This window comes from Dendrobates tinctorius, unplaced genomic scaffold, assembly GCF_039654945.1.
Source record: "Dendrobates tinctorius isolate UK_male_01 unplaced genomic scaffold, ASM3965494v1 ptg000161l, whole genome shotgun sequence".
NCBI classification, from domain to species: domain Eukaryota; kingdom Metazoa; phylum Chordata; class Amphibia; order Anura; family Dendrobatidae; genus Dendrobates; species Dendrobates tinctorius.
This window is the reverse complement of record NW_027361828.1, coordinates 6,294,383-6,322,367: the sequence shown is the minus strand read 5'-3', so window position 1 is coordinate 6,322,367 and position 27,985 is coordinate 6,294,383. Positions and strand designations below refer to the sequence as shown.

The window sequence follows — 27,985 nt, the reverse complement described above, 5'->3', positions numbered from 1 at the left end:
CCAGAAAACATAATGGTTTGACGTGATATTGACTTAACTTAACATGCTACAGCAAGGAAGGGTATGCAAGATAACTTTGGCTGCAATCCACTATTTCCAAAGGTGTTGGTCAAAGCTCCCCTGCTCCCCTCCTCCCCCTCCCTGCACAGGGACTTCTGCACATATCACAGGGCATGCTAAAAACAACTTCTCCTAAACAAGTCAATGAACATCTCCAATCTATCGTTATCTATAGTTTGTCCCTCCTTCAGAGCATCTCAAAGTGTTCTTAAAGGGACTCTGTCAGCACGGAATGACGGTTCAAACCAAATACAGTCGCTTGGTTCTTCATGGCAGGACCAATCATTTATATACACCTTCCCACCTGTTTGTTTTCCTCTATTTCCACCATTCTCTGCCTTTATCAAGTCAGAGCTGTCAATCAAAGAAGAGGAGATGGAAACAAAAAGGGAACACAAGTAGGTGGGAAGATGTAGTTAAATATGTGGCCTCACCATAATGCACTGAGCTTCACAGGAATTTTCAGAATATGGAAGGAAAAAATGAACATTTAATTTTTTTTCACAAAAAAATTAATTTAGACCCAAATTTTTTATTTTAACAAGGGTAACAGGAAAAAATTAATGCCAAAAATTGTTGTACAATTTCTCTTGAGCATGCTGATACCCCATATGTGGGGGAAAAACACTGTTTGGGCGCATGGCAGGGCCCGGAAGGGAAGGAGAACCGTTTGACTTTTTGAATGCAAAATTTGCTGGAATAATTAGCGGACGCCCTGTCGCATTTGGAGAGCCCCTGATGTGCCTAAACAGTCGAAATCCCCCCCGCAAGTAACCTCATTTTGGAAACTAGACCCCTCAGGAAACTTATCTAGATGAGTGGTGAACACCTTGAATACCCAGGTGCTACTCATAAGTTTATAACATAGAGCTGTGAAAATAAAAAAAATCACTTTTTTTTACAAAAATTTTCTTTTAGTTCCAATTTTTTATTTCCTCAAGGTAACAGGAGAAAAGGGACCCACAAATTTGTTGTGCAATTTCTCCAGGGCATGCAGATACCCCATATGTGTTTAAAAACTACTGTTTGGGTGCATGGAAGGGTTCAGAAAGGAAGGAGTGACATTTTGGAAATCAGCTTTTGATTGATTAGTCGCAGGTGTCATGTTGTGTTTGGAGAGCCCCTGATGTGCCTAAACAGTAGAAACCTCCCACAAGTGACCCCATTTTGTAAGCTAGACCCCTCAAGTAATGTATCTAGATGTGTGGTGAGCACCTTTAACCCCCAGGTGCTTCACAGAAGTTTACAACATAGAGCCGTGAAAACAAAAAAATCTTTTTCCCACAAAAATGCTATTTAAGCCCCAATTTTTTTTTCACAAGGGTAACAGGAGAAAATGGAACCCCAAATTTGTTGTTCTCTTGAATACACCAATTCCCCATATGTGGTTGAAAATTATTTGTGAGGCAGAGAGCAAAGCTCAGAAGGGAAAGAGCGCCATATTGGAGTTCACATTTTGCTAGACTACCATATATACTCGTGTATAGGCCGAGTTTTTCAGCACATTTTTTAATGCTGAAAATGCCTCCCTCGACTTATACATGAGTCAATTGTCCCAGAAAGATGACGGGGAAGGGAGAGGGCCTAGCAGCGTGTCACAGAGGCAGGAGCCAGCGGCTGTGGCTAAAGCCTGTGCCGCTGCTAAAGAGAAATGAATATTCTTCTCTCTGTAATAGTGCGCAGTGAAATCCGCAGCCGCTGGCTTCCAGCAAACATCCTACCTACCTTCCCGCGTGCCCTCGCAACATTTTGTTCATTCTGACGCCAGCAGCTCTTCTGGCCCAGCGATCACATGGCCCCGCTCATTAAGGTAATGAGTATGCATGCCTCTCAACTCTCATAGGCGTGGAGTGAATATTCATTACCAGTAGCATAACTACAAAGTTATGGGCCCCGATGTGAACTTTCAAATGGGACCCCCATGCCAAAATACACACATCTCCGCTTCATACACACACGCGGCTCCGCTCCGTACACCTCGTACACACGCGGCTCCGCTCCATACACCTCGCACACACGTGGCTCCGCTCCGTACACCTCGTACACACGCGGCTCCGCTCCGTACACCTCATACACACGCGGCTCCGCTCCGTACACCTCGTACACACGCGGCTCCGCTCCGCACACCTCGTACACACGCGGCTCCACTCCGCACACCTCGTACACACGCGGCTCCGCTCCATACAGATGCGTCTCTGCTCCGTACACCTCTTATACACGCGGCTCCACACACATCTTCGCTCCGTACACCTCAAACACACGGCTCCGCTCCATACACTTCATACACACACGGCTCCGCTCCATACACTTCATACACACACGGCTCCGCTCCGTACACCTCATACACACACGGCTCTGCTACATCCACCCTGTAAACCCCTACTGACCCCATACAGAAATTTTACCTCATCCAGCATCATGACAACCAGCACAGCAGAGTCCTGCAGGCGAGGCTCCTGATCATGTGACCCCTGACTCCGCCCATCTTGTGACCTCATCACAGGTCCTGTGCACACAGAAAAGGACTTCATTGCAGGCTGCCATGGGTCTATCTGCAAGGGCGAGGATGGGGTGCATGGGGGGCGTGGCGGCTCAGTGTGGGACTATCCTGCAAGAATCGGCACAGTTGGGAGATATCATGGTCTGACCTGCCTGTCCCCTGACTCCCCCTGGGCCTAGTCGCAGTGGCAACTGCTGCGACCCTGGTAGTTACGCCCCTGTGCATTACCTTAATTAGCGGGGCCTCATGATCGCTCGGCCGGAAAAGCTGCTGCGCCTGAACGAGATGCAGCGAGGGCGCACAGGCAAGGTAAGTAGGATTTTTTTTATAAGAAACATGCATACAAGGATAGGGGATAAGGAGCCGTGCATACAAGGATAGAGGAAAAGGAACCATTCACACAAGGACAGGGACGGGGGAGCCATGCATACCAGGATAGGGATGAGGGGACAATGCTTACCCAACTTATATTAGAGTCAATAAGTTTACCCAGTTTTTCGTGGCAAAATTAGGTGCCTCTGCTTATACTCGGGTCGACTTATACTCAAGTATATATGGTAGTTTGAGGATGCCATGTCACATTGGCAGAGCCCCTGAGGTGGCAGAACAGCAGAGCCCCCAATAAGACACACCATTTTACAAACTACACCTCTCAATTAATTAATCAAGGGAAGCAGTAATCATATTCACATCACAGGTGGATTACAGAATTTTATATCACTGGGCAGTGAAGAAAAAATAATTACATTTTAAAAACCAAAATTTTGTTTTAGCCCCAGATTTTACATTTTCACATTGGGAAATGGATAAAAATGGCAGCAAAATTTGTCCCACAATTTCTACTGAATATAGAAATACCCCATATGTGGATGCACTGTACTGCTTAGCCACACAGTGATATTCGGGAGAAATGGAGTGCTATTTGCCTCCTGGAGCAGAATCTCATTTCAGTTGACCCTGTTTTGGAAATTATACCCCTGGGAATTAATCTGCAGATGTAATGATGATTTTGACTCCATGGGTGTTTTCCAGAAACAAGCAGCAGTGGATGTTGCTGAGTGAAAATTGCAAGCTGTTGTTGTAGTGGCCAGTGTGCTGTAGTGACCAGTATGTTGTAGTGACCAGTACATTATGCCCAGCTCATGCTTCTGGAGACACACCCCATAAATTAGGTGGGCTCTCATCGCTACAGAAATGCCAAACATGTGGATGCTAAATGTGGTTTAGGCACACTGTGGGGCTGAGAAGGGAGGAGTAATTTGGATTTGGGAGTGCAGAATTTGCTGAATTTCTTTTGGGGGGATGATGAGCTAATTTGCTTTTCCAGAGCCTTTATGCTACCAGTAACATGGAAGCCCCCTATATTTTGGATTACGGACCTGAGTGTGTACTTTTTTTATGGATTGAGTTGCAGCTTTTATTGGGAACATTTTACATAACATTTGGGATCACATTTATCTGGTGCTCTACGCGAGAACTTACTTTGGGATTTTATTTCCATCTAAATATCCGAATGACGTGATTCGGATGAAACCCCCAAAGGATCCATTCACTATAATGAGGCAGTTGTGTTACCTCTGTTCAGCAATATCATTTTTTTCCGAAGTGCACAAAACTGTGATGGACCGTGCCTTTATGCATGCCTAAAAAGCTGGACACCACTAGATCATAGGCGAGACAGTATCCACAGTGTCTCCATCTACCTCATTATAGAGATTTTCATGGAATCCCCGGTGCAAGCGCTCAGCCCAGATTGCAGGATAAATGTGAGCCAAGCCTTATTGCGACCTTTGGAAGGCAGAATGAACAAATCAACAGCAGGTGAAGAATTGGTTTTATTTATTTTTTACACCATTCCACGTGTGGTATAAATGATCAGGCAACTTTATTCTTCAGGTCAGTGCATTTACAGTTATACGAGATTTATATTGGGTTTTTATGTTTGGCTGTTGTCACACATTAAAAGACGTTTATTTTTGCATTAACATATTTTGAGAGCTATCATTTTTCCATATTTCGGCCGACACAGTCATATGGGGGCTTGTTTTTTGCAGGATTAGATGATGTTTTTATTGGTACCATTTTCAACTACATGACATTTTTTATTCGCTTTCTATTCTGATTTTTGAGAGGCAGAATGAGCAAAAATCAGCAATTCAGAAATTGTTTGTTGGGTTTTTTATGTCGTTCCACATTTGTAAAATTGATAAGGCAGCTTTATTCTTGTGGTCAGTACGATTACAGCAATAGCACATGTATTCTTTATAATGTTTTGGTGCTTTTACACAATAAAAACTATTTTATAGGGGTTAACAAGTGGGACATTTTTATAGGTCAGGTCATTCCCAATGCAGCAACACTAAATATGTGTAATTTCTGAGTATTTTATTCGTCATAAGAATATTTAGATTCACTCTGAAGGCATCAAAACTATGAATTAACACATGTGGAATTGTATAATTAACAAAAAAGTGTGGAACAGCTGAAAATATATCTTATATTCTAGGTTATTCAAAGTAGCCACCTTTTGCTTTGATTACTTCTTTGCACACTCTTGGCATTCTCTCGATGAGCTTCAAGAGGTAGTCACCGGAAATGGTCTTCCAACAGTCTTGAAGGAGTTCCCAGAGATGCTTAGCACTTGATGGCCCTTTTGCCTTCACTCTGCGGTCCAGCTCACCCCAAACCATCTCGATTGGGTTCAGGTCTGGTGACTGTGGAGGCCCGGTCATCTGGCGTAGCACCCCATTACTCTCCTTCTTGGTCAAATAGCCCTTACACAGCCTGGAGGTGTGTTTGGGGTCTTTGTCCTGTTGAAAAATAAATGATGGTCCAACTAAACGCAAACCAGATGGAATAGCATGCACTGCAAGATGCTGTGGTAGCCATGCTGGTTCAGTATGCCTTCAATTTTTAATAAATTCCCGACAGCGTCATCAGCAAAGCACCCCCACACCATCACACCTCCTCCTCCATGCTTCACGGTGGGAACCAGGCATGTAGAGTCCATCCGTTCACCTTTTCTGCGTCGCACAAAGACGTGGTGGTTGGAACCAAATATCTCAAGTTTGGACTCATCAGACCAAAACACGGATTTCCACTCGTGTAATGTCCATTCCTTGTGTTCTTTAGCCCAAACAAGTCTCTTCTGCTTGTTGCCTGTCCTTAGCAGTGGTTTCCTAGCAGCTATTTTACCATGAAGGCCTGCTGCACAAAGTCTCCTCTTAACAGTTGTTGTAGAGATGTATCTGCTGCTAGAACTCTGTGTGGCATTGACCTGGTCTCTAATCTGAGCTGCTGTTAACCTGCGATTTCTGAGGCTGGTGACTCGAATGAACTTATCCTCCGCAGGAGAGGTGACTCTTGGTCTTCCTTTCCTGGGGCGGTCCTCATGTGAGCCAGTTTCTTTGTAGCGCTTGATGGTTTTTGCCACTGCACTTGGGGACACTTTCAAAGTTTTCCCAATTTTTCGGACTGACTGATCTTCATTTCTTAAAGTAATGATGGCCACTCGTTTTTCTTTACTTAGGCTGGTTTCACATTAGCGCATTTTATGCGCGCGCACGGCCGGGGGTAGCTCCGCCCCCGAGCCGGCTCTCTGCCCGGCGTGCCCGCCCCTTCCTTGTAGCGCCGCCTCCTAGCGGACAGCGGCGCCTGCGATCGGCGCACCCTATCTTTAGCATAGGGTGCGCCGATCGTGCGCAGGCCGTGCGCTAGTTGCGCTTTGACCTGCGCTGCGCACTTTTGACGGTGCGCCGTGCGCGCCAAAATCCGAAAAGTTTGATTTTGGCGCGCACGGCGCACCGTCAAAAGTGCGCAGCGCAGGTCAAAGCGCAACTAGCGCACGACCTGCGCACGATCGGCGCACCCTATGCTAAAGATAGGGTGCGCCGATCGCAGGCGCCGCCGTCCGCTAGGAGGCGGCGCTACAGGCAAGGGGCGGGCACGCCAGGCAGAGAGCCGGATCGGGGGCGGAGCTACCCCCGGCCGTGCGTGCGCATAAAATGCGCTAATGTGAAACCGGCCTTAGCTGCTTTTTTCTTGCCATAATACAAATTCTAACAGTCTATTCACTAGGACTATCAGCTGTGTATCCACCAGACTTCTGCACAACACAACTGATGGTCCCAACCCCATTTATAAGGCAAGAAATCCCACTTATTAAACCTGACAGGGCACACCTGTGAAGTGAAAACCATTTCCGGTGACTACCTCTTGAAGCTCATCAAGAGAATGCCAAGAGTGTGCAAAGCAGTAATCAAAGCAAAAGGTGGCTACTTTGAAGAACCTAGAATATAAGACATTTTCAGTTGTTTCACACTTTTTTGTTAATTACAGTTGTGGCCAAAAGTATTGACACCTGCAATTCTGTCAGTTTCTTCCTGAAAATGATTGCAAACACAAATTCTTTGGTATTATTATCTTCATTTAATTTGTCTTAAATGAAAAAACACAAAAAGAATTGTCCTAAAGCCAAATTGGATATAATTCCACACCAAACATAAAAAAGAGGGTGGACAAAAGTATTGGCACTGTTCGAAAAATCATGTGATGCTTCTCTAATTTGTGTAATTAACAGCACCTGTAACTTACCTGTGGCACCTAACAGGTGTTGGCAATAACTAAATCACACTTGCAGCCAGTTGACATGGATTAAAGTTGACTCAACCCCTGTCCTGTGTCCTTGTGTGTACCACATAGAGCATGGAGAAAAGAAAGAAGACCAAAGAACTGTCTGAGGACTTGAGAAACCAAATTGTGAGGAAGCATGAGCAATCTCAAGGCTACAAGTCCATCTCCAAAGACCTGAATGTTCCTGTGTCTACCGTGTGCAGTGTCATCAAGAAGTTTAAAGCCCATGGCACTGTGGCTAACCTCCCTAGATGTGGACGGAAAAGAAAAATTGACAAGAGATTTCAACGCAAGATTGTGCGGATGTTGGATAAAGAACCTCGACTAACATCCAAACAAGTTCAAGCTGCCCTGCTGTCCGAGGGTACAACAGTGTCAACCCGTACTATCTGTCGGCATCTGAATGAAAAGGGACTGTATGGTAGGAGACCCAGGAAGACCCCACTTCTTACCCCGAGACATAAAAAAGCCAGGCTGGAATTTGCCAAAACTTACCTAAAAAAGCCTAAAATGTTTTGGAAGAATGTTCTCTGGTCAGATGAGACAAAAGTAGAGCATTTTGGGCAAAGGCATCAACATAGAGTTTACAGGAGAAAAAAAGAGTCATTCAAAGAAAAGAACACGGTCCCTACAGTCAAACATGGTGGAGGTTCCCTGATGTTTTGGGGTTGCTTTGCTGCCTCTGGCACTGGACTGCTTGACCGTGTGCATGGCATTATGAAGTCTGAAGACTACCAACAAATTTTGCAGCATAATGTAGGGCCCAATGTGAGAAAGCTGGGTCTCCCTCAGAGGTCATGGGTCTTCCAGCAGGACAATGACCCAAAACACACAACAAAAAGCACTAGAAAATGGTTTGAGAGAAAGCACTGGAGACTTCTAAGGTGGCCAGCAATGAGTCCAGACCTGAATCCCATAGAACACCTGTGGAGAGATCTAAAAATGGCAGTTTGGAGAAGGCACCCTTCAAATATCAGGGACCTGGAGCAGTTTGCCAATGAAGAATGGTCTAAAATTCCAGCAGAGCATTGTAAGAAACTCATTGATGGTTACCGGAAGCGGTTGGTCGCAGTTATTTTGGCTAAAGGTTGTGCAGCCAAGTATTAGGCTGAGGGTGCCAATACTTTTGTCTGGCCCATTTTTGGAGTTTTGTGTGAAATGATCAATGTTTTGCTTTTTGCTTCATTCTCTTTTGTGTTTTTTCATTTAAGACAAATTAAAAGAAGATAATAATACCAAAGAATTTGTGTTTGCAATGATTTTCAGGAAGAAACTGAGTATTATCTGACAGAATTGCACGGATGTCAATACTTTTGGCCACAACTGTATATAATTCCACATGTGTTAATTCATAGTTTTGATGCCTTCAGAGTGAATCTACAATTTTCATAGTCATGAAAATAAAGAAAACTCTTTGAATGAGAAGGTGTGTCCAAACTTTTGGTCTGTACTGTATATATATATGTGTGTTAAAAAAAGGTTTTCACTTTTTTCCTTTGTCTCACTATGGGACTCTTTCAGTTTTTGCAGTCGGATCGCTTGTAAAGCATAGGAAAGCAGGGATTTTGCTATGCTTTGCAAACTGTCAGCGCTGCACTGACAGACAAACTTGCTACACCATTACTCTGCGCATGATATAGCAAGTTTGCTAGCTCTGGTGACCTGGATGTTGTCATGACGACAACGGGTCCCTATAGCAACCGATCACCAGGGGTGCGATCGGAGAGCAGAGAGAGTTCCCTATAAATGTCAATCACAATTTTTAGGGGGTTTAAGTGCCTTACAGCTCACAATGTAGCATAAAATAAATCCTATTATTTCTGAGCTTGTATATAGAGTATATGATATTTGTATATCCTGTCAATGGTTAACTAGAACCTCAAATAGTGGTTGTATAAAAACATCCAGCATGGTTTTCTTGATTGTGTTAAACTGACCTGATACCCTTGAAAGCTTGAGTCTTAAGGAACTTTTGTTTTCTGTGGGTTTGATGACATTCCTATATGCGAGATCCAGAGATCACGGCTTTGTGTCAGTAGGCAGACTGGCTGTCTGGGGATAAATATTTCTTGGTTTTAAATTTTCGCGATCATCACTTTTCTTTTGAAAATAAATCCTCTGTGAGGATATCTAAATCTCTTCAATGTTATACCCAGAGTAAATCAGTCAGTGAATATATCAGATATCAAAAACCTAAGAGTAGTAATGGTTGACATTTTATAATAAAGGATGACATGTTAATGAGGCATTACACTTAAAATATTCAGTATTATATTGAACAAAAAATACTTCAATAGCTACAATAATCTAACAACATTGAGAAGAATGTCTAATATTTTAACGACACGACTTCTCGTAGAAAATGTTTGCATGTATTTCATTTTGCTTAAATTCAGGAGTGGATCAAAGCACAAAAGCAAAAAGATTGAATCCAGGAGTAGATACACGAAGATGACACTTTTTTTGCTTAATAAAAACATTTATCAAAGCTTTATTGCATGAACGTGACCGTATTCTATTTTGTTCTACATTGTGTGCACAAAATTTGTATTTTTAGTGATTCATTTTATTTTTGAACAAATCTAGTGCTGTCGGTCAATCCTAAAAGCTAAAAAACTAAAACCTCAATTGTTTATTTTCATTTCCTAAAGTGAGAATAACCAAACAACTCAAAATGTACAAAAATACATTTTTGACGCTTTAAAACACATATCAGTGACCAATATATCAGCCCTTTTTTCAATAACAATAAGGGTATGTTTCCACATACCGCATTGCTGGTGCTTTGAACGCTGCGGAAACCCCGCTCCACCCAAAGTGCCGCCCCCTTTCTACGCACAGTGATACCACATGTGTTTATTGAACACATGCGGTATCACACATCATATCCATAGATTGTGTAATTTATCTTGCGTAGACGGAGCGTCTACGCAAGATAAATAGACATGCTGCAGTCTAAAAAGACGCGCCGCATGTCCATAATTTCGGGTGTGTCTCCTGCGTTCTTGCACGCATAATGGAGACGGGTTTTCATAAAATCCCCTCCACTATGCTGTAACATCTGAACGCTGCGGATTAAGCACTGTGGCTGTACATAGCGTTCAATCCGCAGCAAATCCGGATTAATTATGCCACGTGGAAACATACCATAAGCCTTCCATCCATGGAATCTGTCAACTTCATAATCTGTTGTCGATCAACTTTTTAGGAAGCACCAACCACAGCCTTCCAGGCACTGTTTAGATAGGTGTATACTTTTCCTTCACCATAAATCACATATTTAAGACAGGCCTCAAGTTATTAACACGATTGAGGTCAGGTGAGGAAGGGGCCATGTCATTATTCTTTCATCTTTAAGGCCTTTATTGGTTAATCAAGCAGTGGAGACTTCTATGCATGCGTTGGAGCATTGTCCTGCATAAAAATCGTGGTTTTCTTGAAGGATGCAGACTCTTGGCCTGTATCACTGCTTGAAGAAAGTGTCTTTTAAAAATTGTCAGTAGGCTTAATGGTTAATTTTGAGCCCATTTTCATCCTGAGAAATCCAACTAACTCATCTTTAATAATACCAGCCCACCTCCACCTTGCTGGAGTCTGAGTCAAAGTAGAGGTTGGTTCCTGTTACCGATACAGCCACAGGCTCATCCAACTGGTCAATCAAGAATCACTTTTATCTCATCAGTCAATAAAACTTTTGAAAAATATCTTCAGATATTTCTTGGCCCAAAGTTGACATTTTAACTTACATGTCTTCGTCAGTGGTGGTCTGGTTTCAGCCTCTTTACCTTGACCATGTCTCTGATCGCTGAGCACCTTGTATTTCTGGACACTCCAGGAAGCTTGTAGTTCTTGAATTTGATGAAACCGGGGTATAATGGCTTCCTGGTCTCTTCATATTTGATTCTTCTCAAATTTTTTTGCAGTTAATTTTCATCTTTCTTTCTCAACACATTTTTTGCGACCCTATTGACTATTCACCGGATTTGCTTCATCCATTAAGCATTCAAGTTTATACGACTTGGAGTTGAAAATTTTGCATAAATATCATGATTGGTCAAAATACCTAATAATTCTGCTCACAGCATACAGAAGTAACAATAGAGCTTTGGGTGAAATCAAAATTTTTCTTCCTCCAGTTGCTAAATAAAGCTAATAAAACACCTAATATGTGAAATGAGAAGTGGGTACGGAAAGTATTCAGACCCCGTTACATTTTTCTCTTTATTTCATTGCAGCCATTTGATAAATTCAAAAAAGATCATTTTTTTCTCTTTAATGTATACTCTGCACCGCATCTTGACTGAAAAACACCAGAAATGTAGACTTTTTGCAAATTTATTAAAAAAGAAAAGCTGAAATATCACATGGTCATAAGTATTCAGATCCTTTGCTCAGTATTGAGTAGAAGCACCCTTTTGGGCTAGTACAGCCATGAGTCTTCTTGGGAGTGATGCAACAAGTTTTTCACACCTGGATTTGGGGATTCTCTGCCATTTTTCCTTGCAGATCCTCTCCAGTTTCGTCAGGTTGGATGGTGAACGTTGGTGGACAGCCATTTTCAGGTCTCTCCAGAGATGCTCAATTGGATTTAGGTCAGGGCTCTGGCTGGGCCAGTCAAGAATGGTCACAGAATTGTTCTGAAACCACTCCATTGTTATTTTAACTGTGTGCTTAGGGTCCTTGTCTTGTTGGAAGGTGAACCTTCTGCCAAGTCTGAGGTCCAGAGCACTCTGGAAGAGGTTTTCATCCAGGATATCTCTGTACTTGGCCATATTCATGTTTCCTTCAATTTCAACCAGTCATTCTGTCCCTGTAGCTGAAAAACACCCCCATAGCATGATGCTTTCACCACCATGTTTCATTGTTGGAATTGTATTGGGCAGGTGATGAGCAGTGCCTGGATTTCGCCACACATACCGCTTAGAATTATCTATCTTCGCCTCATCAGACCAAAGAATCTTATTTCTCATAGTCTGGAAGTCCTTCATGTGCTTTTTAGCAAACTCTGTGTGGGCTTTCATATGTCTGGCACTGAGGAGAGGCTTCCGTCCAGCCACTCTGCCATAAAAGCCTGATTGGTGGAGGGCTGCAGTGATAGTTGACTTTGTGGAGCTTTCTCCCATCTCTCTATTGCATCTGGGGAGCTTAGCCACAGTGATCTAGGGGTTCTTCTTTACCTCTCTGACCAAGGCTTTTCTCACACGAGTGCTCAGTTTGGCTGGACAGCCAGGTCTAAGAAAGACTTCTGGTGGTCCCAAACCTCTTCCATTTAAGGATTATGGAGGCTACTGTGCTCTTAGGAACCTTGAGTACTGCAGAAATTCGTTTTTAACCTTGCCTAAATCTGTATCTTGCCACAATTCTGTCAATGAGCTCCTTGGCCAGTTCCTTTGACCTCATGATTCTCATTTGATCTGACATGCAGTGTGAGCTGTGAGGTCTTATATAGACAGGTGTGTGCCTTTACAAATCAAGTCCTATCAGTTTAATTAAACAAAGCTTGCACTGGTATCTAGGGTAAGCAGCGGGTATCCAAGAGCTGCGCGGCTCTTAGTTGCCCAATGTTACGTTGGAAACCAGCGTCACTGATCGCTGGTTTCTCACTGCCACACACAGCAATGCATGCTGGCCAGCGGGAGACCAACGATCAAAAAATGGCCCAGGACGATCCTGCACGATCACCGATACCCGACAGGGGGGGCTGGTCGCTGATCCCTGTCACACACAGCGATATCGCTGGAGAGGTCTCTGATGCATCACAAAATCAGCGATCTCGCTAGCGATCTCGCTGTATGTGACGGGGCCCTTAAATATGAGTGTCTGAGCAAAGGGTCTGAATACTTATGACCATGTGATATTTCGGTTTTTCTTTTTTAATTAATTTGCAAAAATTTCTACATTTCTGTTTTTTTTCCATCAAGATGTTTTGCAGAGCGTACATTAATGAGAAAAAAAAGAACTTTTTTGAATTTACCAAATGGCTGCAATGAAGCAAAGGGTGAAAAATGTATAGGGGTCTGAATACTTTCTGTGCCCACTGTACATGGTATCAAGTACAAATCCAATGAATCAGTTACTTCTTTCTTTAAGAACATGACAGAATCTCTTGGGTCAAAATGACTGAATATGAAACTTTATGTTGGTAATTTTTTATTTTATAGAAAGTAGAACTTAATCAATTGAAGCATTCTGTAACTAATATTTTAGCTCTTCACGCTTATATGAACATAATTACATCATTGCACAGTTACATCATATTATAATCATATCATTGCATAATCACTGTATTAAACTATTATGATGCAATAGCTTTTTATTGAAATGATAAAAGAAAGTGTATAAGATCACAGTAACCTCAAATGTATAATGTGAATAGCTCATGAGGCATTAGACAACAATGCCATCACACAAGCATATTAATACATTCGTGTTACCATGTCATTACACAATCACATAATCGCAGTCACATTATTTTTTAGCACCCATCCATTGTATTGCACAAATATGTCATTAATTATGCCGCCACGCCATCATGTCATCCTTCACTTTCGTTGTCACAGAATCACAGTAACGTTGTTTGATCACTCAATCACGTCATGTCATCACACAATTGCTTCATCATCCAAACATGACATCACTTAATGATGACATCATACAATCATGCCATCAATCAGTCCTGCTAAAATTATTAACAAAACCCCTCAAAGGATCAGTCCACATGTCCAAAGTTGTCCAGTAATACAAAATGCTGGATCCATCACAAATAGAACAGTAATGGATGCTGTTCCATTTGTAAGGATCTGTTTTTACTCACTGTCTTCGAACAGCTGTAGTGTTCTGGGCATGTGCAGTGCTAAAAAATTCAGGGATAACATAACAGCTAACCATTGGTTTTGATCAATATCTCATAGACATCAATGCTAAAATGTTACAGAATCATTCTATTTCTGTTTTTGTTATCATAAAATTGATCAAAAAATGGAAATATCGATTGGACTTGTAAATATAGGATACGAGCATTCTGATGTAGTCCCTTGTTCTGAACTTCCAAGTACTTAGCCTAAATGGAAAGCATCCATATATAAATGACTAAGTGACATAAATAAGCTTCATGCAGTACCTAAAGCAGTATTCTCATCATAGCAATTCACATTTATAGTATGTCCACAGGACTCTCATCGACTTTTATAGGAGTCCTGGGGATGTGCCCTAAATGATATGCTTTTTTCAGAAATCCTACAAAAGTGACCAGAGTGACTCGCGCTTGAGCAGCCACCACTGTACTGACAGTGATCATGAGATGGGAGATGGATCACCTCCGTTGTCAATATTGGTGTGTATCACATTCATCAGACATACATGAAATATCCTATTAATATACCAAAAATGTTTGAGATGCAAATAGCCCTTTACTTGGCCAAATCACATTGCAGGATATTTGATCACGTACTGCCAGGATTTCTACAACCTATTGTTGAGGGTACGAATAGCAGAGCACCCTACATACAGCTTTTTCAGAACACCTTTCTACCTTAAAATATTTATTGAAAGTGGACAACTTGGTAATGCAATAAGTAGATCAAACTGTACTACCAACTAGAGTGAGAACAGAGAATTATTATTATTATTATTATTATTATTTATTGTTATAGTGCCATTTATTCCATGGCGCTTTACATGTAGGGAGGGGTATACATAAAAACAAGTACAATAATGTTGAACAATACAAGTCATAACTAGTACAGGAGGAGAGAGGACCCTGCCCGCGAAGGCTCACAATCTACAAGGGATGGGTGAAAATACAGTAGGCGAGGGTAGAGCTGGTCATGCAGCGGTTTGGTCGATCGGTGGTTACTGCAGGTTATAGGCTTGTCGGAAGAGGTGGGTCTTCAGGCTCTTTTTGAAGGTTTCGGTGGTAGGTGAGAGTCTGATATGTTGTGGTAGAGAGTTCCAGAGTAGGGGTGATGCGCGAGAGAAATCTTGTATGCGATTGTGGGAAGAGGAGATAAGAGGGGAGTAGAGAAGGAGATTTTGTGAGGATCGGAAGTTGCGTGCAGGAAAGTACCGGGAGACAAGGTCACAGATGTATGGAGGAGACAGGTTGTGGATGGCTTTGTATGTCATGGTTAGGGTTTTGTACTGGAGTCTCTGGGCAATGGGGAGCCAGTGAAGGGATTGACAGAGGGGAGAAGCTGGGGAATAGCGGGGGGACAGGTGTATTAGTCGGGCAGCGGAGTTTAGAATAGATTGGAGGGGTGCGAGAGTGTTCGAGGGGAGGCCACTGAGCAGGAGGTTGCAGTAGTCAAGGCGAGAGATAATGAGGGCATGGACTAGGGTTTTTGCAGATTCTTGGTTGAGGAATGAACGGATTCGTGAAATATTTTTGAGTTGAAGTCGGCAGGAAGTGGAAAGGGCTTGGATATGTGGTTTGAAGGAGAGATCAGCATCAAGGATTACCCCGAGGCAGCGAGCTTGTGGGACTGGGGAGAGTGGGCAGCCATTTACTGTAATGGATAGGTTCGTTGGGGAGGTCACGTGAGATGGGGGAAAGATGATGAATTCTGTTTTGTCCATGTTAAGTTTCAGAAATCTGGTAGAGAAGAAGGATGAAATAGTGGACAGACATTGAGGGATTCTGGTTAGCAGGGAGGTGATATCTGGTCCAGAGATGTAGATCTGTGTGTCATCAGCATAGAGATGATACTGAAAGCCATGAGATTCTATAAGCTGTCCCAGGCCAAAGGTGTAAATGGAGAAGAACAGGGGTCCTAGGACTGAACCTTGTGGGACTCCGACAGATAGGGGGCGAGGTGAGGAGGTGGTGTGTGAGTGGAAGACGCTGAATGTCCGGTCTGTTAGGTATGATGAGATCAAGGACAAGGCCAAGTCTGTGATGCCAAGGGATGAGAGGGTCTGTAATAGTAGGGAATGGTCCACTGTGTCAAAGGCAGCCGACAGGTCCAGGAGGAGGAGGACAGAGTAGTGTCGCTTGCTCTTTGCGGTTAAGAGGTCATTGGTGACCTTAGTAAGGGCAGTTTCGGTGGAGTGGTGTGACCGGAAGTCAGATTGTAAGCGGTCGAAGAGGGAGCAAGAAGAGAGATGGGAGGACAGTTCAAGGTAGACGTGTTGTTCCAGTAGCTTGGAGGCATAGGGGAGAAGTGATATAGGGCGATAGCTAGATACAGAGGATGGGTCAAGAGAGGGCTTTTTGAGGATAGGTGTGATTGAGGCATGTTTAAAGCTTGAGGGGAAAACACCAGTTGTTAGTGATAAGTTGAAGAGATGGGTTAGGGTTGGGATGAAGACTGTGGTGAGACTGAGACTGTGGTTATTGATTTTGAATGAATAGTAGGGCTCTAAGTTAAGAGACAAATCTCTGATCATACTATTAGATCATTAGGTCGGTAATCAGAGTATTTCTACATACTCAGGGGCGAATAAACCATTGGTGCTATCTATGCAAGAGGCAAGGGGGCCCACTTGTACTACAAAACAGAAAAAAGCTTCTGTCATAGACAGAGAAGGGCCCATACACTGCCCCGTACAGGGGCCCTTTTATTTCTATGTTCGCCCCTACTAATTATTCCCGCTGTATAACTCACCATTGGAATTACGTTCTCGTCAATTCAATTAATCAATTACACTTGGCTACAAACTCATTAGTATTTCAAACAACCCCCACATCAAACCGAGGTCAAGTTTAAGAAGATTATTTCACTGCTGGCCACCCAGCTAATACTCCACAGCCGTAATTAGGTATGCACACAATTATTGTGAGTCTGGTGTTTCAAGGTGAAGTTTTAAGCTTCTGCCAGCCATTGTGAAAAATAAAGAAAATTATAATTCTATAATTCCCATGTGAATTCTCCAACATTTTTTCTCACAGCCTCTTTTATACGGTAGTACAATGATGTGTCATGCCAGTGGTAGACATTGATGCCCTACTCCAGTATCATTGCATAATTAGTTTTACCATTCAGGATTTCAGGACTGGCAACCAAAATGGATGTCAAGCAGCTTGCTCAAAAAAGAACAATATATTATATCCTACTTATAATTTATTTATTTTATGTATTTATGTACCACATTTTTCTGAAATAATGCACAGAAATTGTCACTCACATCTGTTGCAGTCCCTATTGCAAACATGGGGAAAATATACAAACTCAGTGCATAGTTTTCCCTCGGGTGGACCCCTGCACAGGAGGGCAGCAGTGCTAAACATTGACCCACAATGCTGCCCAGAGCTGATATATATGAATTGTAGGCTTGCAGTTGGGCAGGTAGTGGATGGAGTGCATGTGTCACCAAGGTTCCTAGCCTCGGTGATGTGAAGCCCTGAGAGAAGGCTCCCAAATGATAGGTGCAGAGAGGGTTGTTAATGGACCCAGAATTTTGTTTCTTGGTTTTAGGAATGACTTGTAGAGCTGCCGATACTCGTCATTGCCATTTTCCAATCCAATCCAGTAGGTGCAGCTGGGATGAAAGGGCAGCTGAGCTGCTCCACAAGTGTCTGTGAGTAAAGGTGGAAACACCTCTGGGACTTGGATCTGTGTGCAAGGTGGAAAGACCTATCGTGTTCTCCCCAGACTCTGCTAGAATATGATTATCAGACTTTAACCTCGAGCAGCTGATCACATCTGCATTTCATATTGATTTATGGACTCTTTGTTTTCATTTATTTTCACTTTTATGCCGGAGAAAGACAGTTTATTTCATTTTTCATGGAATTTTGATGAACTGCAATAAAATTTCCTGTTTTCCCACAAAAGAGATTTTGTACCTGTGTTAACGCTACCAACTGCCAGAAAGCGAGTGAATGCCTACAGGATATATACACAATATACTCGTATGTATTTTTTTTACCAATAACTCAATAGTGGGTAACTCATTGACTATAGTTTTTTTCAGGATGCTCCTTCATCCCACTCGCACTCCTAACATGGTGATGCATCTTCAAGTAGTTGATAAAATAACCATGTGTTTATTGAGGTAGAATTATATTAATTCAGATATAGGTTATCTGTGTGTTCATCTGTGGAACAAGTTATCAGTGATCAGTGAGGGTTTCTATAATCTCCATCCTTCATATACTTTTCACACTGCCACTGCTCTGAAATTGAATGGACACACCTGAAAATCCCCGGGCATTGGGTTGAGTTGGGTAACCAACTACTACGACCGATTTACCGATACATTATTGCTTCCATGGTTCTACCCCATTAAAAAAATAATTGCACATTTAGCATATAGAGATTACAACTTAGTGCTGTCTGTAATCACAAAGTGAAGTCTAAAGCTGGAGTCACACATAGCGACTTACCAGCGATCCCGACAACGATATCAAGGTGTCAGGATCGCTAGTAAGTCGCTATGTGATCGCTGGTGAGCTGTCAAACAGACAGCTTCACCAGCGATCAGCACAGCGATGCCGAGCGCCCGGCATCGCTGTGTTCGTTAGCGCTGATGCCATATCCCTGTAAAAAAATAGAATTAAAATAAAAAATATTGTTATTCTCACCTTCCGACGTCCCGCGGAGCCATCCTGCCTCTCTCCACGCTCCGGTCCCAGTAATCCTTTGTGAGAATGACCGCGAGAATGTCACGGTCTCGCGGCAGCGCGACGTCTCGCGGTCATTCGTGCATAGGATTACTGGGACTGGAGCGTGGAGAGAGGCGGGATGGTTGCGCGGGACGTCGGAAGGTGAGAATAACAATATTTTTTATTTTTTTTATTATTTTTTACAGCTGATCACTGGTCTCCCGCTGTCACATGCAGCGATGCGTGCTGGCCAGCGGGAGACCAGCGATGAAAAATATGTCCAGAGGTTTCTTCCAGCGATCAGCGATACCAGCAGGAAGGGCGGTCACAGATCGCTGTCACACACAGCGAGCTCGCTGGTGAGATCGCTGTTGTGTCACAAAGTTGTGACTCAGCAGCGATCTCGCTAGCGAGATTGCTATGTGTGACTCCTGCTTAACAATTAATCCATAAAGTGTCAGGTACCCAACGTGTAATTTGATAACTCTTAATCTTTGGTTACAAGATTACAATGGCACCAGCATGTGAGAGAAACATATTTATTAAATATTAAATATTTCATAAATGTGTGGAGGTTTGTACATCGTGTTCGCTGGAAATAACAGCGGTAATAGAATCATACATATGCTGCAACACTGATACCGCCGTCTTACATTGCCCTCTATAACTTTGGGGCAGCTAGGCTTTGCTGATCAAGGTAGAGTGGCTGATTGATACCCCTTTGGCACTAAGCACCACAGGCACGAACCCTTCCAGTCTTTCCCTCAGCTATGCCTCTGTGGTAGGCATAGCACCATTTTAGCTCCAGTTTCCAAAATCAGATGTATTTTGCTTGAATCCTACAATGAGAAACCTGGTAATCTCTGTTTTATAGATTACGGTATGTTTAGCTACTACTTGGTGAATTTAATTATAGTATTTGCAAAAGTCAAAAAGACAAAAACACTCTACTCATATATACCAGGTGAATCTAATATGACATAATTTATTAAAAATGTATATATAAAGGGAAATATAAGACAAAAAACTAAAGTGTTATAAATCTCACTTTTTTGTTAAAGAAGCACTCCCATCAAAGTTTGTATCCTCGTAATATATTGAAATAATTGCATTATACAGCACTGTGTACTTACAATTGCTCATTTTGTCTTTCTACCATGTTAATTTGTCTGTTTTCCATTAGGTCTATGACATCATGTGATTAAAAACTGACTAGAGTTATCCTTTTAGCTATGTAGAAACAGGGAGTCAGTTTTCCTACATGAGTCATCACTGCAAAAGTCTCTGGCAGGGGAGGATGGAGCAGTTGGGTCAGGAGTTGATGAACTGAATGATTTTTACAGGAAAAAGAGACTTCCTACATAGAGCAGAAGCAGAGAAAAGGGAATAATTAGCTGGGTAGAAAGGTAAAATGAGCTATTGTAAGTACAGAGTGCATTATAATTTGATGATTTCAATATATTAATGGGATAAAAACTTTGATAGGAGTGCTTCTTTAAAGGTGACCTGTCATATGATTTAATTATAATTTGATGATTTCAATATATTAATGGGATAAAAACTTTGATAGGAGTGCTTCTTCAAAGGTGACCTGTCATATGATTTATGCTCTGTGATCCCCGGGCAGCATGAATCAGAGCATTGCTGCCCTATTACAGCCAGGTAAACCCGCTCTCTGAAACACCAGAGCTTTTAAAAAGATGTATACTGTAGAGATTCGGACAGGGACCATCGCCAGAGAAAGTCTAGTCCAACTCTTTTCTTCACTGGTTTCTCCCAGAACAGATCCAGGTGATTAACAGATCTCTCCCATAGTGAAAAGCCGGACTCAGGTGACGCCGGGCTAGTCTCGTCTCTGGATATGGTTCTTGGTAAAAACTCCTGCATTCCAGAGAAGACGCTACCTTTCTGCAATAGTGCAGCACTGCTCCGATTCTTGCTGCCTGTGGTTTGGGTCACATGAATCGTATGACAGATGTCATTTAATACCTATGACCTGTCCTACCCTACTTATCTGACATCTTAAAAGGTTCACTATTTTTAATACAATATAACATCATTTTTATAATCTTTTTACTCACCTTGCATCCTAGAGATCACGTGTATTTAATCACTCAGAAAGACCATTCAGCACCTCTATTAACTGTAACATCTCGGTGGAGTATCCCTCATCAATCTTGTGTTGTATACCTGTCAACTACCTTAAGACATCCTTCAAACCAGCAAGACCATGCTTGCTGATTGTTTTATTTAGCATTGTGCTGAAATCTGGTATAACCACAAGAAATGAAAAGCATATCGGGCTGTGACACGGCCTCTAAGAACACTTCCAAAGATCCTGTCTTCATTGCCATTAGGACAACATAATGCATCACTCAAGAGGAAACCTTCATCAGTCAGTTCTCATGGGTGGCCTTTAGTGACGTCATGTGGAGGTACACTATAGACTCAGGGAGAGTGATGTAAGGAAAGAAGTCATCTTTATGGGTTGGATGATTTATAAATAGTTCTGCTTTATTCGAGGAGGAATCACAAATATGTATGTTGGCACTTGTATTATATGGTATGTATGGTATTTCTAACTAACATCTTTCAGCTGGTAGACATTGCTGTATCGGATTACTTGGCATCAGGCCACTTTAACTTCCAAGGGTTGTCCTATAAAAAGTTGGACATCAGACACATCATGAAACTCAAGAATGAGCTGGCCTTAATTGTCAAAGTAGATGTGTTTTTTAATTTACTCTTTGCTTAAATATTTGGGATTTATGATTCCAATGCAGAACTGTAACCTCACAAAAGTAGGATTTGTGAAATTAATACATACCTGCAATATATCTGTTGATGTTCTATTCACCATCACTGTCTCTTGTTATAATTCTTCATATTTTAGGTGGCAATAAACTAAGTAGTCAGCCGTTCCGTCTTAACTGGGCCTGGATTTCACTGGAGAGAAATCAATATACTATTGATGAAGATGCCAAGTTCTTAGAAGTGACCCTAAGGCGCAGAGGGTATCTTGGAGAAACTTCATTTGTCAGTAAGTATTTACATAAATTTGACTTTTGTACATTTTTAGCCTCAGAGTAACTGTGTTACCAGTAGCCGTTTGGTTGGTTGCCGCAATACATGAAGACCACCTGGTTTTACTGAGATCTAGTCTTTCTTTTTCACCAGGTTCCCCAGGCGAACTTTTGTGGTGTTTTTTTTCTTCTATAATGGAAAGAGAGTTTAACTTATAAATTTATATTTACTTTTATCTCATTAATCATGATTTTAAATATTTGTTAAATTGAAGTATTTTTCTATTTTGGGTTTATTTCTGTTATTTTTCCAATTGGGCCTAAATATCGGGGATTTAGTATACTTTTGCCTTAACAGGTTAGAGATATATATAAAGTTTTATGTAAGTAAAACATATTGTAAAATGAGCATTTTGAGCTATCAAACCCTGTGTTTGCTGTCAGGAAAGTGAACCATTGGTGCTTAGTCCCAATGCATGTATAGCCAGCCTTCCGTTGTATTTTCTGTCCAGTATTTCACTAAATTGCCTAATGGAAACTTATGGAAAAATTATTTTCAATGTCTGTCCAATGGTCACCTGTCCAGTGCATCGGTTCTCAATAGCTAATATGCTGGAGAGGTTCAGTTTTTAGTTCTGGGGCCAGATTATAATATTTGATGCAACATTTTTTCCATTTTTGGATGTGTGCATGTAGCCTTAGTTATAAAGACACAGCAGATTGTCTGAATAACAGAAAAATAATTAGAAAAGTTTAGTTTTTTGTCCATTGCGGTTTTCAGCCATGGAATGAAATTATTCTACTCAAAAATATCAAGCCAAGGTAATGAAATTAACCCCTTCCCGACCTGTGACACAGCGTATGCGTCATGAAAGTCGGTGCCAATCCAACCAATGACGCATATGCTGTGTCATGACTTCAAAGCCCCCCTGCGGGTCGGGTGACCGGGGTCACTGAAAGGTTACTCCACCCGCAGATACAGGGGGCTTTGTACTTCACCCCGGGGGGTGTCTTAGCCCACACGTGGCTACGATCGCTCTGATTGGCTGTTGAAAGTGAAACAGCCAATCAGAGCGATAATAATATTTCATCAATGAAATATTACAATACAGCCATGGCCGATGTTGCAGTAGCATCGGACATGGCTGGAGACACTAATCTGCCCCCTCCCACGCCAGCTGGCGGGGGCGCTCGGCCCCCCCACGGACTGATGACAGGGATTGGCTGCTGCCGTCACAATCTGTTCCCCCTCCCCTTCCCTCCGCTCCCCCCCCGCAGTCCGATCACCCCCACACCCTCCATGGTGCCTCCGAGTCCCACTCTGGCTCCAAGTGTCACACCGTCCCGGCTCATGGGCGCCACCATCTTGCAAAATGGCGGGCGCATGCGCAGTGCAATTGTAATATTTCACCAATGAAATTTGGTGAAATATTACAATCAAGCCATGGCCGATGCTGCAATAGCATCGGCCATGGCTGCAGACACCAGTGAGACCCCCACTGACTGACGGCATGATTGGCCACCACCACCGACTGTCGGCAGCGATCGGTCGCCGTAGTCATCATCAGCTCCCCTCCTCCTTCCCTCCGCTCCCCCAGCCTTCCGATCCCCTCCCCGGTACCTCCTGTCCCTCTGGCCGTCCCCGTGTCCCGCATCATGGGCACCGCCATCTTGGAAAATGGCGGCGCATGCGCAGTGCGCCCGCCGGATTCTGACGGCTGCATATTCATTCATTTATTTTGATCACTGTGATAAACTCTCACAGTGATCAAAATAAAAAAAGTAAATAAACCCCCCGTTTATCACCCCCATAGATAGGGACAAATAATAAAATAAAGAAAATATTTTTATTTTTCCATTAGGGTTAGGGCTAGGTTTAGGATTAGGGCTAGGGTTAGGGTTGGAATTAGGGTTAGGGTTAGAATTAGGGTTAGAATTAAGGTTAGGGTTAGAATTAAGGTTAGGGTTGGAATTAGGGTTGGAATTAGGGTTAGGATTGGAATTAGGGTTGGGATTAGGGTTAGGGTTGGAATTAGGGTTAGGGTTGGAATTAGAGTTAAGATTAGGGTTAGGGGTGGGTTGGGGTTGGGATTAGGGTTATGCTTGTGGTTAGGGTTAGAGTTGGGATTAGGGTTAGGGGTGTGTTGGGGTTATGGTTGTCATTAGGGTTATGATTAGGGTTGGGATTAGGGTTAGGGGTGTGATGGGGTTAGGGTTGAAGTTAGAATTGATGGGATTCCACTGTTTAGGCACATCAGGGGGTCTCCAAACGCGACATGGCGCAACCATTTATTCCAGCCAATTTTGCGTTCAAAAAGTCAAGCAGTGCTTCCTCCACTCTGAGCCCTGACGTGTGCCCAAACAGTGGTTTACCCCCACATATGTGGTATCTGCGTACTCAGGAAAAATTGCACAACAACTTTCGGGGTCTAATTTCTCCTGTTACCCTTGGGAAAATAAAAATTGGGGGCTAAAATAATTATTTTTGTGGAATAAAAATGATTTTTTATTTTCATGGCTCTGCGTTATAAACTTCTCTGAAGCACTTGGGGGTTCAAAGTGTTCACCACACATCTAGATAAGTTCCTTGGGCGGTCTAGTTTCCAAAATGGGGTCACTTGTGGGGGGTTTCCACTGTTTAGGCACATCAGGGGCTCGGAAAACGTAACATGACACCCTCAGACCATTCCATCAAGTCAGCATTTCAAAACGTCACTACTTCCCTTCCGAGCCCCGACGTGTGCCCAAACAGTGGTTTACCCCCACATATGGGGTACCAGCGTACTCAGGACAAACTGGACAACAACTTTTGGGGTCCAATTTCTCCTGTTACCCTTGTGAAAATAAAAAATTGTGTGCTAAAAAATCATTTTTTAAGGAAAAAAAATATTTTTTATTTTCACTGCTCTGCGTTATAAACTTCTGTGAAGAACTTGGGGGTTCAAAGTGCTCACCACACACCTATATTAGTTCCTTGGATGGTCTAGTTTCCAAAATGGGGGCACTTGTGGGGGGGGTTCCACTGTTTAGGTGCATCAGGGGCTCTGCAAATGCAACATGATGCCTGCAGACAATTCCATCAAGTCAGCATTTCAAATCGTCACTACTTCCCTTCCGAGCCCTGACGTGTGCCCAAACAGTGGTTTACCCCCACATATGGGGTACCAGCATACTCAGGACAAACTGGACAACCACTTTTGGGGTCCAAATTCTCCTGTTACCCTCGTGAAAATAAAAAATAGCGGGCTAAAAAAACATTTTCCGTGCCCTGCCGTGCTCCCAAACAGTGGTTTATGACCACATATGAGGTATCGGTGTACTCAGGAGAAATTGTCCAACAAATTTTAGGATCCATTTTACCCTGTTGCCCTTGTGAAAATGAAAAAACTGAGGCTAAAAGAAAATTTTTGTACTTTTTTTTTCACGGATCAATTTGTGAAGTACCTGGGGGTTCAAAGTACTCACTATGCATCTAGATAAGTTTCTTGGAGGGTCTAGTTTCCAAAATGGGGTCACTTGTGGGCGAGCTCCAATGTTTAGACACACAGGGACTTTCCAAATGCGACATGGCAACCGCTAAATATTCCAGCATATTTTCCATTCAAAAAGTCAAATGGCGCTCCTTCCCTTCTGAGCCCTGACCACATATGAGGTATTGGTGTACTAAGGAGAAATTGCGCAACAAATTGTAGGATCCATTTTTTCCTTTTACCCATGTAAAAATGAAAAAATTGATGCTAAAAGAAAATTTTTGTTGGAAAAATTAAAATGTCCATTTTTTCCTTCCATGTTGCTTTAGTCCCTGTGAAACACCTGAAGGGTTAATAATCTTCTTGAATGTAGTTTTGAGTAGCTTGAGGGGTGCAGTTTTTAGAATGGTGTCACTTTTGTTTTTTTTCTGTCATATAGACCCCTCAAAGTGACTTCAAATGTGAGATGGTCCTTAACAAAATGGTTTTGTAAATTTTGTTGTAAAAATAAGAAATCCCTGGTCAACTTTTAACCCTTATAACTTCCTAACAAAAAAAAATTTTGTTTCCAAAATTGAGCTGATGTAAAGTAGACATGTGGGAAATGTTATTTTTTAACTATTTTGTGTCACATAACTCTCTGGTTTAACAGAATAAAAATTCAAAATTTAAAAATTGCGAAATATTCAAAACTTTCCCCAAATTTCTGTTTTTTTTTCACAAATAAACGCAAAAATTATCGATCTAAATTTACCACTAACATGAAGCCCAATATGTCACGAAAAAACAATCTCAGAATCGCTAGGATGCGATGAAGCGTTCCTGAGTTATTACCTCATAAAGGGACACTGGTCAGAATTGCAAAAAATGGCCAGGTCATTAAGGTCAAAATAGGCTGGGTCATGATTGGGTTAAACGGCCCATTCATCAAGGACTTTACACTAAAATTCTCTTGTAAAACACCTTGAAATGTCACAATTTATGTCCGAAATTCAAAGTTGCCCAGAAGTTCTCAGATGCTGCCGGAAAACAACAGCTCCATTATTTCTATAGTGGCTGTGACCAGGTACTGCAGATCCACCCCCTATTCACTTAAACATGGGGTGGATCTGATTGACCCGTCTACGGACATTATAGTTTTGGCAGAGCTGCTGTGTTCCTGCAGCATCTGAGAACTACTGGCCCCACCGGTAACAGCTAATTGGCGGGGGTGTCGGGCGTCGTACCCCTACTGGTTAGATATTTATTGTCTATCCTAAGGAAGAGCCATCAATAAAAATGTAGTGGCCAACCTTGTTAATACAGTAGGCCCAAAGTATATTACAGAGAAAAAATGCTGTACTTCCATTCTGCAGTGTATGTGATTTTTTGTTTAGAGTGAAAAAATCCCTTAAAGGAATATGTCACTTGATTTATGCTGCCCAAACTGTGGACAGCATGAATCAGAGCCCGGATGAATGATTGTGACTAGACATATTGTTCTCTATAATGCTTTGGCATTTTAGGGAACATATATTATAAAGAGCTGGCCAGCTTTTCTCCTTGCCGCTAGACGTGACTGACCGGTCTCTTTTTATGCAGCACCAGAGCATTTGCCGCATTTTGGGCAACATGAATCAGATGATCAGTTCACCTTTAAATGTATTATCCAACATGTCTAAACAATAAAAGAAAGCTAAAATATCTGATCATTCATTGTAGGATAATGTTTTTTTTCTCTTGAAAACGAATTACTTTGTCTTTGCTGTAGTGTAGTATAGCCTACCATACTACCTCTTCCTGCACTTGAATTGTGATTTCTACGTTTGGATGGACACCACTCCTTAAACACTAGTGTTAACCAAAGTGTTACATTCTATCTCACACTGCCAAAATTAAACTTTTACAAGCTTTTTAGAACTTGTAAAGAGCAAGTAAAGTGTTCCATAATCTCCAGTGTCAAGCCCCTGGCACTTTACCTTTAATTCTTTTAGACAATATTCAGTAACTCAATACTGCTGGAAACTTGCGACACAATTTACAAGATATTCTTATAATCACTCTACCGACTGATGGCAAAGTTGTGGTTGTGGGATGAGACATATACCTAACACAAGTTTATTTCAGGAGACAGAATATACTGTATATGTCCATTTATGTTTCTACAATATGTTTATACTTTTAATCTAACAACATTTTTCCATTAGCAAAAACCCTACAAATATACTGTGCCATTTGACCAATCGGGCATATCACACATTAACCAGACATATAGGTTCAGAGCCATAATTGGCATTCATGCTGCGCTAGGCATTTTAAGTGATCACAGCCCTATGGGTAAGTCAGACTAAAAATGGCCATAATCTTTAGATAGTAATTAAAGCTCCCACATACATTAGACTAACAACGGCGCATCTATGTAGAGCCAGATATCAATCAAAGTGCAGGGGTGGATTTACAGCTTCTTCTCACAATGAGTGGTGCTATGGACAGCGACTTTATTTACTCCCTGCTACGCCCCTAATGACTGAAAGCCTTTGGTTTTTAGAGAAAATAATTTAATTTTTTCTCAGTAGCCACACATTCATTGAGGCGGCTGGGCAGCATTGGGATGCTATTTACCTGCAGATTAACTCAGCAAGAAAATTGTTCTCCAAGGTTACAGGTTCCCTTTAAGAGTTACTACATCTAAATCACTTGAACACCATGACCACCATCAGTACATGAATACATCATAAAAACCGCCATCAGTACAGGAACACAGTAATAGAACTACCAT

At 42.1% G+C, this 27,985-nt stretch overlaps 1 protein-coding gene across 1 annotated transcript in view; it reads left to right on the top strand.

Annotated features, from left to right (window-relative positions):
* FREM3 (FRAS1 related extracellular matrix 3) overlaps window positions 1–27,985 on the top strand; it is a 116,462-nt gene that overhangs the window by 30,912 nt on the left and 57,565 nt on the right. Inside the window, exon 3 of the mRNA XM_073549760.1 lies at window positions 21,628–21,774. Coding sequence (XP_073405861.1) covers window positions 21,628–21,774 — 147 coding nt within the window. The remainder of the gene's footprint in view (window positions 1–21,627; window positions 21,775–27,985) is intronic.